Here is an 18,971-nt window from a genome sequence, read left to right as displayed (position 1 = left end):
GCATTTTTGAAGAAGGGGCATTAATCTCTCAGAAACACCAAAAATATTAAGTAAGTGAAATCAAATTTAAAATGACTAGAACACTAATGTTGGTGATTTCAAATTTGCTATAGTTATCGGACTATAAGTCTCAGGTGTAAAAATTTGTAGCAGGTAAAATTGTCAATCATTAGGTAATTTTATTAAAGAGACATGTTAAACAAGTTAAAATACATTTTTTTGCATGAAAAAGGTTAGGTTCAGGTGATTTATTTTGAATTTGAAGCTAAGGAAGCGAATGTCTGAACTGACCTTTAAGAACTGATTGCTCACTGGCTGATAAGCAGAACTCACCATGTCTTACTAGTGGACAAAAAGATGCCTCAGAAAAATAAAAGCAAAATAATGCTCAAGATACGTGCACACTTCTATGTCTACCTCAGTATGCTCTCATTGAAAAGAGCAAAGTTTTAACAAAGGATAACAAGAAAAAGAGGTACATTTATGAACAGATTCTTTAATAATAATTTTTAACTGTATAGACTTTCTGAATGATGGCCGTTTCATTTTTGCTTCCATGTTCAATTAAATGACCACTCAATACAATAGAATTGAATAATTAAAATGTGCATAATAAAAAGACAATGCAATAACACCTACTCTGAATTTCAAATAAGCAGTAGATTTTTTTCTGACAAATTAATTTTTTCTCCCATTTTCCGGCCCCCTGTATTATGTGACAGATATCAGCCAATCACAGACTAGTATATGTATACCCTGCATGCTTGTGCACATGCTCAATAGGATCTTGTTCCCTAGAAAGTGAGTATATAAAAAGACTGTGCACAATTTGATAATGGAAATAAATTGGAAAGTGTCTTAAAACTGCTGCTCTATCTGAATCATAAAAGTTTATTTTGACTTGAGTGACCCTTTAATAGGAGTCTACTACTTGGTCTGTTAAAGATGGGTCATTTCAAAGTTAGTCCAAGTTGATTTAAAATTGTTTACTTTTAGATATTAAAAGAATATTTTAATATAAAAGGGTGCTATGCATGGCAATATTTTTTTTAAAGAGATAGTAAAAACAAAATTAAAGTTTCATGATTTGAATAAAGCATGCATTTAAAAAAAACTTTTGTATATACTCCCATTATTAAAATGTGCACATTCTTTTTATCTGCACATTTTCTGAAGCTTCAACTCCTACTGAGCATGTGTAAAACAATACAGTATATACTAATTGGCATTTTGTGATTGGCTGATGACTGTCACATGATATAAAGGGAGGAACATTTGATCCACTTTTAAAATTTGACTGAAAATATTCTACTGCTCATTTCAATTTCAAAGTTAGTGTTATTGCATTGTCTTTTTATTGTGTATTCGTCAATTATTAAATTTTACTGTATTTAGTGGTACTTTAAATATACAGGACATCGGGGCCAAGCCTCACCCGCCTATAACGATATAGATTATAAAATTGTTAAAATGCCAATAATTATGACAATGCTAGAAATCTACCAATAGTATTTATATGCTGAATTTACATGCCTAAGCCTGATATGTTTTGTTTGTATTTTTGTTTTGAAAGTGTTAAAATGAAAACTCAATAAAAAAAAAATTCAAATAAATATACAGAACAGAACTTTTCCTGTGAGTCTGACCTAATATGTAGCTGCCATATATAAACATAAACCAAAGAAGTCACCTATAAATGTAATAATCATGTAATCCATCGTTGATCCAACCCTTTTGCTTGATCTTCGTAATGAGATGGAAGGTATTGCGAACGGAACCTTCATATCGCTCTTGACGGGTTTTGAAATAAATATTTTCCCTGCTTAGCACTGGGTCACTGTGGATCTCTTCCTCTGCAAAAAAAACAATTGAAATATCCATCAGTAAACCTTTGTAAAATATCATCATATTAATCTCTTTAACACTTTAAGTTTCACGGTTTACATATGTAATCATTGATTCTTTAGATTGGATATAGATATCTTGGATGCTGTAAAATTAAACGTAAATTAAAAACAAATGGATTGAATAAAGCATAACATTTAGTTCTTTTATCAATTTTGCTTCATTCTCTTGGTATCCTTTGTTAAAGAGTAATCCTAGGTGAGCTGAGGAGAATGTACGTGCCTGGCAGTTAGCAACAATGTTTAGAGCAATGTTATAAATAGTTGCAATGTTATACATAGTTGCATGTGCTAAAGACACATGCACGCTCCTATCAGCCAACTTAGAGAACAAAAAAAAAATATATGATAGAAGTAATTTTGAAAGTTGTTTAAAATTGTATGCTCTGGAGAGAGATCCGGTGGGAGGAGCACAGGTGTAAGGTCAGGTAGACACCTGCTCCACATTTCCTAAACGAGCTATTGGCAGAGGGAAAACGTGCCGAACACCCAAGACCCTGGGCAGCTTGTTAAAGTAAATTACACTCGGCTACCGGTTCTCCTAACAGTGCTAAGACATCGCACTGATTGCACACCAACAAATGGCAACATGGTCGAATAATTTGCCATTACTTTGATAACGAATTGATTTAAAATCTAAAGGCTCCTACCTGAAAACCGTTCCTATGTAACAGGAAACATAACCGGAAAAATCAAAGGCTAAAACAAGACTGGCTGGGATACAGTGAGAGAGGAGCAGGCTAAACTTTATACTTTGACTTCCAGCCTAGCAGCCCTCCTGTCAGCACACTAACAGTAACATCGGCAGAGTGGGAATAAGGAGAAGGCGCTGCAATATGGATCCAGCTCCCAAACGAAATCCTGCTTGACTCACCTGGAGCTTGTTTGTCTGCAGAAGGGGACCTAGAGCTGAGCATTGGCGGCTAGCAGCGGGACTGATTGGAGAGGTTGAGCGGCGGTGACGCCTGGGAGCAGCGGAGGTCGGCTGTTCCGTGATCCATCGGCTCCAGCTGTGTTCCACCCCCCGGTGGCCTGGATCCATCAGTCAAGGGGGAGTGGCAGCGACACTCACAGTTGTCTTAGCCGCACGGACAGATACTTTCAAACAGCTGAACTGTCCCTGTTTGGCAAAGAGAGCTGCAGATACAGAGCTTGAAGTGCATACTTTTGTGGGCTCTATCAGGATTCCTCCTTGAACCTGCAATGAAGTAATACCCTCATGTTGTAAAGAGCTGCCCTGTGAGGGCTTCAGGAACAGCCTGCTGTATTAACCCCGAAACAGAAGGCTGGAAACTTGGATACCTTCCAATTTGGAACACCGGTGTTCCTCCCCCCACCGATGCTGCGAGGGGGGGATCCGGACATACGATTTACTTAAAGCTCCTCTCCTTGGTCCAAAAGAACTGTCACACCAGATCCCCATGGACAGGGGCCAGGTACTTTTATTTTTGTAACAAAGGAGGGGGAAAAAAAGAGAAAGAAAAAGTGAAATCTTATCCCACTTTAAGCAAAGCTGTATGATTACTGGATGGACTTTTTTTTGCATAAACCTGTTTTCGTTACCTGAATATATATAGAGGTGTATAAGATAGGGAAAGGAAGAGAAGACAAAGGGAAGGGGAAAAAAGAGAAAAATACTAAGGCCTAGATTTAGAGTTCGGCGGTAGCCGTCAAAACCAGCGTTAGAGGCTCCTAACGCTGGTTTTGGCCGCCCGCTGGTATTTGGAGTCAGTGATTAAAGGGTCTAACGCTCACTTTTCAGCCGCGACTTTTCCATACCGCAGATCCCCCTACGCCATTTGCGTAGCCTATCTTTTCAATGGGATCTTTCTAACGCTGGTATTTAGAGTCGTTTCTGCAGTGAGCGTTAGAGCTCTAACGACAAGATTCCAGCCGCCTGAAAATAGCAGGAGTTAAGAGCTTTCTGGCTAACGCCGGTTTATAAAGCTCTTAACTACTGTACCCTAAAGTACACTAACACCCATAAACTACCTATGTACCCCTAAACCGAGGTCCCCCCACATCGCCGCCACTCGATTAAAATTTTTAACCCCTAATCTGCCGACCGCCACCTACGTTATACTTATGTACCCCTAATCTGCTGCCCCTAACACCGCCGACCCCTGTATTATATCTATTAACCCCTAACTTGCCCCCCACAACGTCGCCGCAAGCTACTTAAAATAATTAACCCCTAATCTTCCGACCGCAAATCGCCGCCACCTACGTTATCCCTATGTACCCCTAATCTGCTACCCCTAACATCGCCGACCCCTATGTTATATTTATTAACCCCTAATCTGCCCCCCTCAACGTCGCCGACACCTACCTACACTTATTAACCCCTAATCTGCCGAGCGGACCTGAGCGCTACTATAATAAAGTTATTAACCCCTAATCCGCCTCACTAACCCTATCATAAATAGTATTAACCCCTAATCTGCCCTCCCTAACATCGCCGACACCTACCTTCAATTATTAACCCCTAATCTGCCGACCGGAGCTCACCGCTATTCTAATAAATGTATTAACCCCTAAAGCTAAGTCTAACCCTAACACTAACACCCCCCTAAGTTAAATATAATTTTTATCTAACGAAATAAATTAACTCTTATTAAATAAATGATTCCTATTTAAAGCTAAATACTTACCTGTAAAATAAATCCTAATATAGCTACAATATAAATTATAATTATATTATAGCTATTTTAGGATTAATATTTATTTTACAGGCAACTTTGTAATTATTTTAACCAGGTACAATAGCTATTAAATAGTTAAGAACTATTTAATAGTTACCTAGTTAAAATAATAACAAATTTACCTGTAAAATAAATCCTAACCTAAGATATAATTAAACCTAACACTACCCTATCAATAAAATAATTAAATAAACTACCTACAATTACCTACAATTAACCTAACACTACACTATCAATAAATTAATTAAACACAATTCCTACAAATAAATACAATTAAATAAACTATCTAAAGTACAAAAAATAAAAAATAACTAAGTTACAGAAAATAATAAAATATTTACAAACATAAGAAAAATATTACAACAATTTTAAACTAATTACACCTACTCTAAGCCCCCTAATAAAATAACAAAGCCCCCCAAAATAAAAAAATTCCCTACCCTATTCTAAAATACAAATATTACAAGCTCTTTTACCTTACCAGCCCTGAACAGGGCCCTTTGCGGGGCATGCCCCAAGAATTTCAGCTCTTTTGCCTGTAAAAAAAAACATACAATACCCCCCCCCCCCAACATTACAACCCACCACCCACATACCCCTAATCTAACCCAAACCCCCCTTAAATAAACCTAACACTAATCCCCTGAAGATCTTCCTACCTTGTCTTCACCATACCAGGTTCACCGATCCGTCCTGGCTCCAAGATCTTCATCCAACCCAAGCGGGGGCTAGACATCCACTGAAGAAGTCCAGAAGAGGGTCCAAAGTCTTCCTCCTATCCGGCAAGAAGAGGACATCCGGACCGGCAAACATCTTCTCCAAGCGGCATCTTCTATCTTCTTCCATCCGATGACGACCGGCTCCATCTTGAAGACCTCCAGCGCGGATCCATCCTCTTCTTCCGACGACTAGACGACGAATGACGGTTCCTTTAAGGGACGTCATCCAAGATGGCGTCCCTCGAATTCCGATTGGCTGATAGGATTCTATCAGCCAATCGGAATTAAGGTAGGAATTTTCTGATTGGCTGATGGAATCAGCCAATCAGAATATAGTTCAATCCGATTGGCTGATCCAATCAGCCAATCAGATTGAGCTCGCATTCTATTGGCTGTTCCGATCAGCCAATAGAATGCGAGCTCAATCTGATTGGCTGATTGGATCAGCCAATCGGATTGAACTATATTCTGATTGGCTGATTCCATCAGCCAATCAGAAAATTCCTACCTTAATTCCGATTGGCTGATAGAATCCTATCAGCCAATCGGAATTCGAGGGACGCCATCTTGGATGACGTCCCTTAAAGGAACCGTCATTCGTCGTCTAGTCGTCGGAAGAAGAGGATGGATCCGCGCTGGAGGTCTTCAAGATGGAGCCGGTCGTCATCGGATGGAAGAAGATAGAAGATGCCGCTTGGAGAAGATGTTTGCCGGTCCGGATGTCCTCTTCTTGCCGGATAGGAGGAAGACTTTGGACCCTCTTCTGGACTTCTTCAGTGGATGTCTAGCCCCCGCTTGGGTTGGATGAAGATCTTGGAGCCAGGACGGATCGGTGAACCTGGTATGGTGAAGACAAGGTAGGAAGATCTTCAGGGGATTAGTGTTAGGTTTATTTAAGGGGGGTTTGGGTTAGATTAGGGGTATGTGGGTGGTGGGTTGTAATGTTGGGGGGGGGGTATTGTATGTTTTTTTTTACAGGCAAAAGAGCTGAAATTCTTGGGGCATGCCCCGCAAAGGGCCCTGTTCAGGGCTGGTAAGGTAAAAGAGCTTGTAATATTTGTATTTTAGAATAGGGTAGGGAATTTTTTATTTTGGGGGGCTTTGTTATTTTATTAGGGGGCTTAGAGTAGGTGTAATTAGTTTAAAATTGTTGTAATATTTTTCTTATGTTTGTAAATATTTTATTATTTTCTGTAACTTAGTTCTTTTTTATTTTTTGTACTTTAGATAGTTTATTTAATTGTATTTATTTGTAGCAATTGTGTTTAATTAATTTATTGATAGTGTAGTGTTAGGTTAATTGTAGGTAATTGTAGGTAGTTTATTTAATTATTTTATTGATAGGGTAGTGTTAGGTTTAATTATATCTTAGGTTAGGATTTATTTTACAGGTAAATTTGTTATTATTTTAACTAGGTAACTATTAAATAGTTCTTAACTATTTAATAGCTATTGTACCTGGTTAAAATAATTACAAAGTTGCCTGTAAAATAAATATTAATCCTAAAATAGCTATAATATAATTATAATTTATATTGTAGCTATATTAGGATTTATTTTACAGGTAAGTATTTAGCTTTAAATAGGAATCATTTATTTAATAAGAGTTAATTTATTTCGTTAGATAAAAATTATATTTAACTTAGGGGGGTGTTAGTGTTAGGGTTAGACTTAGCTTTAGGGGTTAATACATTTATTAGAATAGCGGTGAGCTCCGGTCGGCAGATTAGGGGTTAATAATTGAAGGTAGGTGTCGGCGATGTTAGGGAGGGCAGATTAGGGGTTAATACTATTTATGATAGGGTTAGTGAGGCGGATTAGGGGTTAATAACTTTATTATAGTAGCGCTCAGGTCCGCTCGGCAGATTAGGGGTTAATAAGTGTAGGCAGGTGTCGGCGACGTTGTGGGGGGCAGATTAGGGGTTAATAAATATAACATAGGGGTCGGCGATGTTAGGGCAGCAGATTAGGGGTACATAGGGATAACGTAGGTGGCGGCGGTTTACGGAGCGGCAGATTAGGGGTTAAAAGTGTAATGCAGGGGTCAGCGATAGCGGGGGCGGCAGATTAGGGGTTAATAAGTGTAAGGTTAGGGGTGTTTACACTCGGGGTACATGTTAGAGTGTTAGGTGCAGACGTAGGAAGTGTTTCCCCATAGGAAACAATGGGGCTGCGTTAAGAGCTGAACGCTGCTTTTTTGTTGTTTGGTGTTTTTTTTCAGCTCAAACTGCCCCATTGTTTCCTATGGGAGAATCGTGCACGAGCACGTTTTTGATGCCGGCCGCGTCCGTAAGCAACTCTGGTATCGAGAGTTGCATTTGCGGTAAATATGCTCTACGCTCCTTTTTTGGAGCCTAACGCAGCATTTGTTTGAACTCTCGATACCAGAGTTAAATTTATGGTGCGGCCAGAAAAAAACCCGCGGAGCGTTAACAGCCCTTTTACCGCCGAACTCCAAATCTAGGCCTAAGAGAGGGCAATAGGAGGAATTTATAATATAGGTACAATATATTTCAATCTGCATTAAGGTACTTGTTACAAATTTGTAAAATTGATTTCCCCTATTTAACTAATATAGCCCTGGTTTCAGTCTAAAAACTTATGATTTGCTAAAAAGGGCTCTGACACTTGATTTATTGCCCTCTTCCCTCTTCATAGCTAACGGATAGAGAAAGAGGCAAAAAGAAGAAAAGAAGGGGAAGGAGGGCAATAATTGTCTTATTACGATTATAGATTACTCAGACAAAGCGAACAAAAGTAAATCAATAAATGAATGTTTGCAAGTTTTAAGAACACATGTTTTGTATAAAGAAAAAGGGAAAAGGAAAGGGGGAGTTTTCCCCCAATTCACAAAAAAAGTGTTTAATGGTGGTTTAGATTATCTCATAAAGTTTACTATCTAAGCCTGTCAATTTTAAATTTGGTATAGGATTGTTATCTTTTATTGACCCTAGTCAATGATCAAAAGGAATATCACTCATTAGAAAAAGGGTTTCTGAATTAATACATTTGGTTTGTTGAAAGACATAGTTAAACTGAAGTAATATTTAGTTTACATGCTTTGATTTAAAAAAAGGGAAGAGAAAAGGAAAGGAAGGAGGAGAAGGAAAGGAGAAGGAAAAGGGAAAGAGAGAGAAAAGAAGAAAACGATTATTTGTAAAGTATAAGACATTATCCCTGAACTATAAAAATTTTACTTATCAATCGGTTGCTGATAGTAACTAGATGAGAGATAATCTGACTATTTAAAGACATATTAACAACTCAGAAATACTTGTTCTTTTTTCTCTTTTTCCTGAGAACTTTAGAAATTCTATCTGATTCCTCTTGATTAATTAATAATCAAGAAGGAGCACCAAGAGAGGGTCAAAAACGAGATAAAAAAGAAAAAACTGAGTTTCAGTGGTCACTAAAAGAAAAATATCAGCCAAAAACAGAGCTACTAAGTCCTAATTGAATAAAAGAAGGAGAGAAAGGAAAGAGAAAAAGAAGAGATAAGGGAACAATTAAATTACTTATTAGTTTCACATTTATACACTTAATTGGCACACCCCCCCCCTCACAATACACATTCCCAACACAGATAAAAGAAAAAAGAGAGAGAATTTTTTTTTTTTTCACATTTTATTAACACATGGATACATTTTTTTCCACAAACACAAAAACTCCCCCCTCCAATATGGCTGGGAGATCACGAGATAAGAGAAATAAAACCACGGTAGATACCACAGCAGACACGCACCCCATTAACACGAATACTCCACAGACAAAAGAACCAATAGACTTACAAGCTTTAGTTACAAGTATCTCAGAGGCCCTGACACCAAAATTTGATCTTCTCAGAAATGAAATTAAACAGGATATAAATGTACTTACAGTAGAAATTCATCAGTTCTCAAATAGAATAGCAGAGGCAGAACAAAGAATTTCAGATTTAGAAGACAACACAGAAACCTATAAGACTAAGATAGACATAATGAATTCTAAGCTCACAAAAGTTCAGGCAAAGCTAGAAGACTTAGAGAACCGCGCTAGACGCAATAACTTTAGAGTAATAGGGGTACCCGAACAAAAACAATATGAAGACCTTGACAAATTGTTAACTATAACATTGCCCCAACTTCTACAAATTCCCCAAACCCACCCACGGATAGTGCTTGAGAGAGCCCATAGATTAGGATGGCAGAACCCAGACAGACAGGATGCCAGACCCAGACCAATCATTGCCAAGGCACTTAACTACCAGGATAAACTTTTACTATTACAGTACTTTAAAAAGAATCAGCCTATAACACTGGGGGGCGCTAAAATCATGTTATTTCAAGATTTCTCAGCAGAGACCTCTGCTAAAAGAAGAGAGTTGGCCCCACTATGTACTAAGCTGATAAGGCAGGGTCACCGCGCTACTATTATATATCCAGCGAGGCTGAAAATAACAATTAATAATGAGACACAATTTTTTGACTCCGTGAGAGAAGCAGAGAGATTTATCACTCAGCAGCTCCCGACGGAACAGGATAGGGCCTCAAGCTAATACTTATGCAAGCACATAGCAATTAAATAAGACTCAAAAGAATGGCTAAGATTATAAAAGTTACTTCAAGGGCCTTGATAAAGCTAAAAGTTTTGGACCATGTTGACTATTATATGAAAAGGGGGAAATTAGTTTTAACTTTTTTCTTTTTTTTTCTTTTTTATTTAGATGATAGAAACAATAAAGGGTTTTAAGGTAGTTTCTTGGAATATTGGGGGTTTAACATCACCTATCAAACATAAAACCATAATTGCCCACTTAAAAAAAATAAACACAGACATCGCCTTCATACAGGAAACTCACTTAAAAACAGAAGAAGTTTCTAAATTAAAAAGTTCCTGGGTCAAAGAGGTTCTTGCTTCACCTAGTAGTCAACGTAAGGGGGGAGTGGCGATATTACTGGGGAAAAAATTAAATTATCAAATTAAACATACAAAAACAGATTCGGAGGGGAGGTTCCTAATGGTAAAAATTAAAATAGATACAACATTATATACGCTATGCAATATCTATGCCCCCAATGTGTTCAGTTTTTCCTTTTGGGACATTCTCCAAGCTAATATAATGACCTATGCAGAGGGATTCTTAATAATAGGAGGTGACTTCAACATGTCACCTCAATATCCTTTAGATAGATTAAGACACAAGAACTCCTTTCCCCGAACCAAGAGGGATAATTTAGAATCTAAGATGTTTTTAAAACTTTATCAGAACCTTAGGGTCACAGATATATGGAGGACACAGAACCCAGACTCCAGAAATTATACTTGTCTATCTAAGGCACATAAGTCGCTCTCGCGAATTGATTTATTTCTTGTGGATGAAAGATTATCTAAATTAAGATTAACCGCAGGAATCCTCCCTATTTGTATCTCAGACCATGCTCCAATTTTTCTAGAGTTCTGTCCCACTAACACCACCCCAAGATATTCCAGATTCTTTTTCCCAAGTTACTTAGCAGCAGACCTTAAGTTTAAGAATTGGCTGAATACCAAATTCCAAGAATTTATTTCATTTAACAAAGAATATATAAACCGTCCTATTATTTTTTGGGAAACTGCTAAAGCAGTACTAAGAGGAGAGATTCTAGCCTATAGTATAAGTAGAACAAAAAAATTTAAGATCAGGGAAAAAGAAGTCTTGAAATCTATTTCTAACTCATACAATTCTTACCTGCTAGAAAAAACGTCTGAAAATTGGGCACGATACACACAAGCGTTGAAAGTGAGGGACTCCTTCCTTTTATATAAGACTACCCAGAAAGATTTAAAATTTCAAGCTAGAATGTACAGATATGGTAGTAAAACAGGAAAACTCTTAGCTAGTCTAGTAAAAAGGGAGAAACAATCCCCAATCATTAACTCATTAAAGAAAGAAGGTAAAACTATAACGGCACCAGATGAACTTTTACAATATTTTTCTGATTATTACCAAGATCTATACTCTTTAAAGGTCTCGAACTATACGGAACAAGAAAACTTCTGGGGAAAAATTACGTCTGAAACTTTGTCTTCGGACCTAGTTGAACCCCTTAACTCCCCTATATCGGAAACCGAAATTTCTAGAGCAATACAAGACCTCTCTTTTAATAAAGCCCCGGGCCCGGACGGGCTCCCCAATGAATTTTACAAAATGCTTTCTTCGACAGTTTTACCATATTTATCTTCAGTATACAATGATATTTATATAAAGAATAATATTCCACCATCGAGCTTCACGGCTTCATATACTACCTTAATACTTAAACCAGGGAAGGAGCCTGATAAGAAAGAATCCTACAGGCCCATAGCATTGTTAAATGTAGACTATAAAATAATGTCATCAATCTTAGCCTCAAGACTACAAATATTGCTCCCCAAAATTATCCACAAAGACCAGGCAGGTTTCATGTTTAAACGAAACTCATCGGCCAAGATAAGGGAACTTTTTCTCACTATAGATTACCATAAAACCAAGGAGGGGGCAGAGAGGGGGGGATGAGAGGGGCCCCCCTGATTCAGCAATTATATCGATAGATGCGGAGAAAGCCTTTGACTCAGTTCATTTCGACCATCTGTTACATTCTCTTCAACAATTTGGCTTTTATGGTAACTTTCTTAACATCATTAATAACTTATATAAAAAAGCCTCCACTAAATTGTTAGTCAACGGACTGATCTCCTCAGATATCTTTCTCAAAAGAGGAACTCGTCAGGGGTGCCCTCTCTCTCCCCTTCTCTTCAATATCTCCATTGAGCCCTTAGCCATATTTATTAGGCAACATCTTAATGGCATTAAAATCGGTAAGAAAGAAATGAGAATTGCACTTTATGCCGACGATATTTTAATATACATTTCTAATACCTCTACAAATATTCCTAAGCTAGTTTCTATTATAGAGCAATTTGGTTCATTCTCGGGCTATAGGGTAAATACTTTAAAAACTGAACTACTCTGGATTAAGCAAACTAAGGACTCTTTAGTGAACATACCATTTAAAGTAGTGATTAACTCTTTTAGATATTTGGGTATTACAATTTCATCTAATCTTGATACGTGGTATAGTCTTAACATTTCCCCAGTTTTGAATAAAATTAAAGATAATTTAAAAAATTGGCAAACCCTTCCACTTTCATTGTCTGGCCGTATTGCTCTCTTTAAAATGGTCTGCCTCCCTAAAATATTATATATTTTACAAAATACCCCTCTAATTCTTAAGGGAAAAGATGTCTTAACATTTAATACTGCATTAAGAAAATTTATCTGGCAAAATAAAAAGCCCAGAATCTCCCTATCTAAATTATCTCTTCCCAGAAAATACGCGGGACTAGCCCTACCCGATATTAAGATATATAACTATGCATGCCAGGTCCGCTTAATAATGGACTGGATTTCAGAAAGAAATTATGTGACTGATAATGAACTTGAGAAAAATGTATTATTCCCCTATGCACCATCGGCAATTATTCATTGTATTCCTAGTTCCATACCTAGAGAGGATTGTCCAATTATTCAACAATTTTGGTTAAAAATACAGTACTGGCTTGGGGTAATAGGAGCCTCCCCTCCGACTCTATCACCATTACATATAATATATCTCTGGAAAGATCCGCAGGAACGGCTCATAAATACCAAGATTGTAAACTTAACTATCTTAGCAGTAAGATATCTAATTCTTAAAAAATGGAAAAATAGGACACCCCCCAGTATCCAAGAGGTTAAAAACTGCCTTAAAAAACAGTGCATCCTTGAGCAGATAGACACAGACCCAAATGATGAAAATAACGTAATATGATTCTTCAGTGGTCAATTTTCATTAAATCCTTTTCCCCAAGTGAAACTGAATACCTAACTTATCCGTTTAGAAATACAGAACTAGTTCTTTTGGGGTTATGGTAATATTCTACTACACAGAGGGGTGTTTTTTTTTATTTATTTTTTTTTATTATTAATTGTTATTTACTACTTGGAATGCTCTGTTCTATGTTGTCTTTCCTTCTCGGAGAGAAGGGAAGGGAGCACACAGAGGAAGGGCAGAAGCAGAGAGGGGAAGGGATGAAGGGGAAGACAGAGGGAAAGGGGAGATGAAGGGGGGAAAAAAAAGGAAAAAAGATACTTCCAACAGAAAATTATAAAGAACATGAAATATTAGTTAAAAAAGATTGTTTTTTATTTTTCTCGTTTTTTTATTTAAATTTATCTAGGAATAAACTAGATATATAATGTTTCTTTGACTTTGTATTGAATATTTATGTTTTGTAATTATTTATCTTTGCTTTTCTTGTATGTATAAATCTGTTGGAAATCAATAAAAATGTATTTAAAAAAAATTGTATGCTCTGTCGGAATCAAGGTCATTGAAATTTGACATTAATGACCCTTTAATGATAGCTGTCTGAGGTTTACTGTGTATATATATATATATATATATATATATATATATATATATATATATATACACACACACACATTTTCTAGTGTACAAATAAAAGGGACAGTCCACACTAAAATTGTTAATGTTTAAAAAGAGAGATAACGCCTTTGCTGACCATTCCCCAGCTTTGCACAACCAACATTGTTATTTTAATATACTTTATAACCTTTAAACCTCTAAAATGTCTGCCTGTTTCAAAGCCACTAAAGACAGCCTCTTATCACAACAGGGGAGTCCTAGTTCATGTGAGCCATATAGATCACATTGTGCTCACGCCCGTGGCAGACACTGCACTAATTGGATACAATGCAAGTTAATAGATAATAAATAAAAAGTCATGTGATCAGGGGGCTGTCAGAAGAGGCTTTGATACAAGGTAATCACAGAGGTTAAAAAGTATTTTAATATAACCTTGTTGGTTATGCAAAACTGGGGAATGTGTAATAAAGGGATTATCTATCTTTTTAAACAATAAAAAGTTTTGAGTTGACTGTCCATTTAAAAGCCTACAATTAAAAAGTGTATAAAAGATTACACCATTTGCATAAGGGAAAAAAAGTAGTTAATTGGAAAAAGAGTCAAGCTTCCATAACCCTGAGATAAAAAAAAAAAAAAAAACTTTATTCACTCTGCTTGGATAGCATTACAAAATGCATAATTCAAACATTTTCTTTTTAATGCAAAAAAAATAATAAAAAGAATTGAAAAAAGACATAATACTCATCTGTGCTGTTCGATATGCTGCACATTTTAGATAGCAAGTAATATATTATCTGGTAGAGGTGAGCATGAGATATTTCCCAAAACTTTGCTGGGACATAGAGCCCGAAGATCAAAAGTTGGCAAAAACATGAAAAACACTGTTTGGCCTTGCATTGATAGTCTTGGTGCAATTATCAAAGAAAATGGGCTGTCAGTGCGAGTGGCGAGCTGTCTCCTATAGAAATAATAAAAACTCTCTGCTATGTGAAAGTTCACAAGGGAGGACAAAGTACACAGGAAGAACCTGACGTATGTTTAAACTTCAATTTTACGTTAATACAAATAAAAATAGACTACTTTCAGAGCACTTTATCTTACCTTACATTTGCTGCTATTTTTGTATGCATAGATTTTCTTTTCAGAGTAATTAGTGTTTTGAGTATTTTGTTAAAAGCAATGCCACTTTTTAATTTGTAAGAAAAAGATGAAAAACATTGTTTTAGTGAAATCTGTTGGGTGGAAATGTTTAGAGAATTACGCTGAGATTTGAGAGACAATGTCATACATTCCCATGGAACGCCCATTTTACCTTAAAAAACAATTACGCTTTGTATTTTGTACTTAGAAGTATGATTTTATTTGTGATTTTTGCACATTCAGTGCTTTTAAATTATGACTTATGCTGTGTATTTTACATACAAATTTTATATTTTTGATAAAATAGGATTTTCGGTGAACAATTTTGTTACGATTTTTTGAGGCACCTTAACCCCTTAATGACCGAGGACGTGCAGGGTACGTCCTCAAAAAAAAGGCAGTTAATGCCTGAGGACGTACCCTGCACGTCCTCGGTGTGGAAAGCAGCTGGAAGCGATCCTGCTCGCTTCCAGCTGCTATCCGGTTATTGCAGTGATGCCTCCATATGGAGGCATCCTGCAATAACTTTACATGGCCATCCAATGCAGAGAGAGCCACTCTGTGGCCCTCCCTGCACCGGACATCGATGGCCGGTATCGTTGGTGGGTGGGAGCCGACTTGGGAGGCGGGTGGGCGGCCATCGGTGTATCTTCTGCCATCAAGGGGGGCGGGATCGGAGGCGGGGCCGTTAGGGGGCGCGCGGGAGCGCGCACGTGCACGGAGGTTGGCGGGTGGGCGCGTGCACGGGGCGGGAGCGGGTGGGAACCGTTACACTACGGAAAATATTGCTAGGAAAAAGGGCCAAATCTTGTTTGTGCAAAAGCACAAAAATAGATCGTGGAGGGGTGGGGGGTTGGTTTTGTGTGGGGGGAAGCTACACTACAGAAAATTTTAATAAAAATAAAAAAAACCCATATTTTCTTCTAAACTGGGTACTGGCAGACAGCTGCCAGTACCCAAGATGGCGCATATTAAGTTAGATTGGGAGGGTTATAGAGCTGTTTGGGGGGGATCAGTGAGGTTGGGGGCTAAGGGGGGGATAGTACACAGCAGCATATGTATATATGCTTTTTAAAAACACAAAAAAACAACAAATATAGCTTTTATTTTAGTACTGGCAGACTTTCTGCCAGTACTTAAGATGGCAGGGACAATTGTGGGGTGGGGGAGGGAAGAGAGCTGTTTGGGAGGGATCAGGGGGTCTGATGTTTCAGGTGGGAGGCTGAGCTCTACACTAAATGTGATATTAACCCTGCAAGCTCCCTACAAGCTACCTAATTAACCCCTTCACTGCTCGCCATAATACACGTGTGATGCGCAGCGGCATTTAGCGGCCTTCTAAATACCAAAAAGCAACGCCAAAGCCATATATGTCTGCTATTTCTGAACAAAGGGGATCCCAGAGAAGCATTTACAACCATTTGTGCCATAATTGCACAAGCTGTTTGTAAATGATTTCAGTGAGAAACCTAAAAATGTGAAAAATTTAACGTTTTTTTTAATTTGATCGCATTTGGCGGTGAAATGGTGGCATGAAATATACCAAAATGGGCCTAGATCAATACTTGGGGTTGTCTACTACACTACACTAAAGCTAAAATTACCCCAAAAAGCTCCCTACATGCTCCCTAATTAACCCCTTCACTGCTGGGCATAATACACGTGTGGTGCGCAGTGGCATTTAGTGGCATTCTAATTACCAAAAAGCAACACCAAAGCCATATAAGTCTGCTATTTCTGAACAAAGGGGATCCCAGAGAAGAATTTACAACCATTTGTGCCATAATTGCATAAGCTGTTTGTAAATAATTTCAGTGAGAATCCTAAAGTTTGTGAAAAAATTTGTGAAAAAGTGAACAATTTTTTTTATTTGATCGCATTTGGCGGTGAAATGGTGGCATGAAATATACCAAAATTGGCCTAGATCAATACTTTGGGATGTCTACTAAAAAAAAATATATACATGTCAAGGGATATTCAGAGATTCCTGAAAGATATTAGTGTTCTAATGTAACCAGCGCTAATTTTGAAAAAAAAAATGGTTTGGAAATAGCAAAGTGCTATTTGTATTTATGGCCCTATAACTTGCAAAAAAAGCAAAGAATGTGTAAACATGGGTATTTCTAAACTCAGGACAAAATTTAGAAACTATTTAGCATGGGTGTTTTTTGGTGGTTGTAGATGTGTAACAGATTTTGGGGGTCAAAGTTAGAAAAAGTGTATTTTTTTCAATTTTTCCTCATATTTTATAATTTTTTTTATAGTAAATTATAAGATATGATGAAAATAATGGTATCTTTAGAAAGTCCATTTAATGGCGAGAAAAACAGTATATAATATGTGTGGGTACAGTAAATGAGTAAGAGGAAAATTACAGCTAAACACAAACACCGCAAAAATGTAAAAATAGCCTTGGTCCCAAACGGACAGAAAATGGAAAAGTGCTGCGGTCATTAAGGGGTTAAAGGGACACTGAACCCAATTTTTTTCTTTCATGATTCAGATACAGCAGTCAATTTTAAGCAACTTTCTAATTTACTCCTATTATCAATTTTTCTTCGTTCTCCTGCTATCTCTATTTGAAAAAGAAGGCATCTAAGCTAAGGAGCCAGCAAATGTTTTGTTCAGAACCATGGACAGCACTTGTTTATTGGTGCTGTCCAATCAGCAAGGACAACCCTCTTTGTTCACCAAGAATGGGCTGGCATCTAAACTTACATTCTTGCTTTTCAAATAAACATACCAATAGAATGAAGAAAAGTTGATAATAGGAGTAAATTAGAAAGTTGCTTAAAATTGAATGCTCTATCTGAATCACGAAAGAAAAAATTTGGGTTCAGTGTCCCTTTAACAATACGATTGTTCCTGTGTATTTTTGTGTGAATGGTTAAATTATTCATATTGTATGATTTTTAGATTACAATTTTCATTGTGCACTAATGTAATGTATGCATCTCCTTCTCATACGAAAATGCAGAGACGCACCCTGTTTTTAGGGTAGAAAGTGGCTTTAGATAATTCCACCAGACAAATGGAAGTACTGGTGAGCACTCTTATAGAATCTCACCACACCAGAAACCCATCAGGCCTTTGGTGTAGAAATTGTAAAAATATTAACATTCCTAGTTTGTTTATATTAAACAATGTAATGTTCTTTGTTTTGTATATTGGTTTATTTATTTATTTCCTTGTGTCACCAGGGATAATCTTATCGAACATATTTGTGACTTCCACTCTAAGTATAGGTTTAAGGCGAGGACTTCAATGGACTTTAATGGTATATAATTTAGAATACTGAATATAAGAAAGAATCACTGCAAACCACGGTAATCTTGCTTCAAAGTTGAAAAGGGTTTATTTCATCCACTTAGACATGAGCAGACAAACACCTAACATGTTTCGCATGGGCACTCCCACACTTCATCAGAGCTGATTATGCAGAACAGGTATGGGGACTTAAAAAGCCAAGCTTAACCAATAAGAACACAGTGCTTAAACACTCCCTCTCAGGTATATAATTAACCCTATGTGCACTTTATATCCTGGTACTGATCTTATAATGGCATTAAATTTCTAATAGTAATTATAGTGGAATGTAGATCTTGGTTTTTATAATTAATAATAAATGTCATTATATAAGGACATAGCTATAGAGCTCAATTGACTTATATTATCATTGGGGGGGTTAAAGCAAATGCTCCTAAAACTTAAACCAAAATTGATAAGCATAGCTATCAGAACATATCAGAAAAATATATATGTAATTTAAAAATCATATAATATATAGTAAAGAAAAGATATAGATATATATATATATATATATATATATATATATATATATATATATATATATATCTATGTCATATTAAGTACTAAATAATACAAAATACTAGCCTAAATAATGAAACACATCAATAAAATAGAAAATATACAAAAAAAGGTAAAGCATACTCACATTAAAAATACCATCAATGTTATAGAAACAATTAATATTATATATATATATATATATATATATATATATATATATATATATATATATATATATATATATATACAAAAGCATATTTAATAGCATAA

The 18,971-nt window shown here is 36.7% G+C and overlaps 1 protein-coding gene across 1 annotated transcript in view; it reads right to left on the bottom strand.

Moving 5' to 3' along the window:
- The window catches only part of ACOX2 (acyl-CoA oxidase 2), a 112,700-nt gene that overhangs the window by 69,649 nt on the left and 24,080 nt on the right, over positions 1-18,971 (bottom strand). The window contains exon 2 of the mRNA XM_053720952.1: positions 1,691-1,853. Within this exon, the coding sequence (XP_053576927.1) occupies positions 1,691-1,853 (163 nt within the window). The remainder of the gene's footprint in view (positions 1-1,690; positions 1,854-18,971) is intronic.

Source organism: Bombina bombina, chromosome 7 (assembly GCF_027579735.1).
Source record: "Bombina bombina isolate aBomBom1 chromosome 7, aBomBom1.pri, whole genome shotgun sequence".
NCBI classification, from domain to species: Eukaryota; Metazoa; Chordata; class Amphibia; order Anura; family Bombinatoridae; genus Bombina; species Bombina bombina.
The sequence above is the reverse complement of the archived record's forward strand: the minus strand, read 5'-3'. Positions and strand labels throughout refer to the sequence as shown.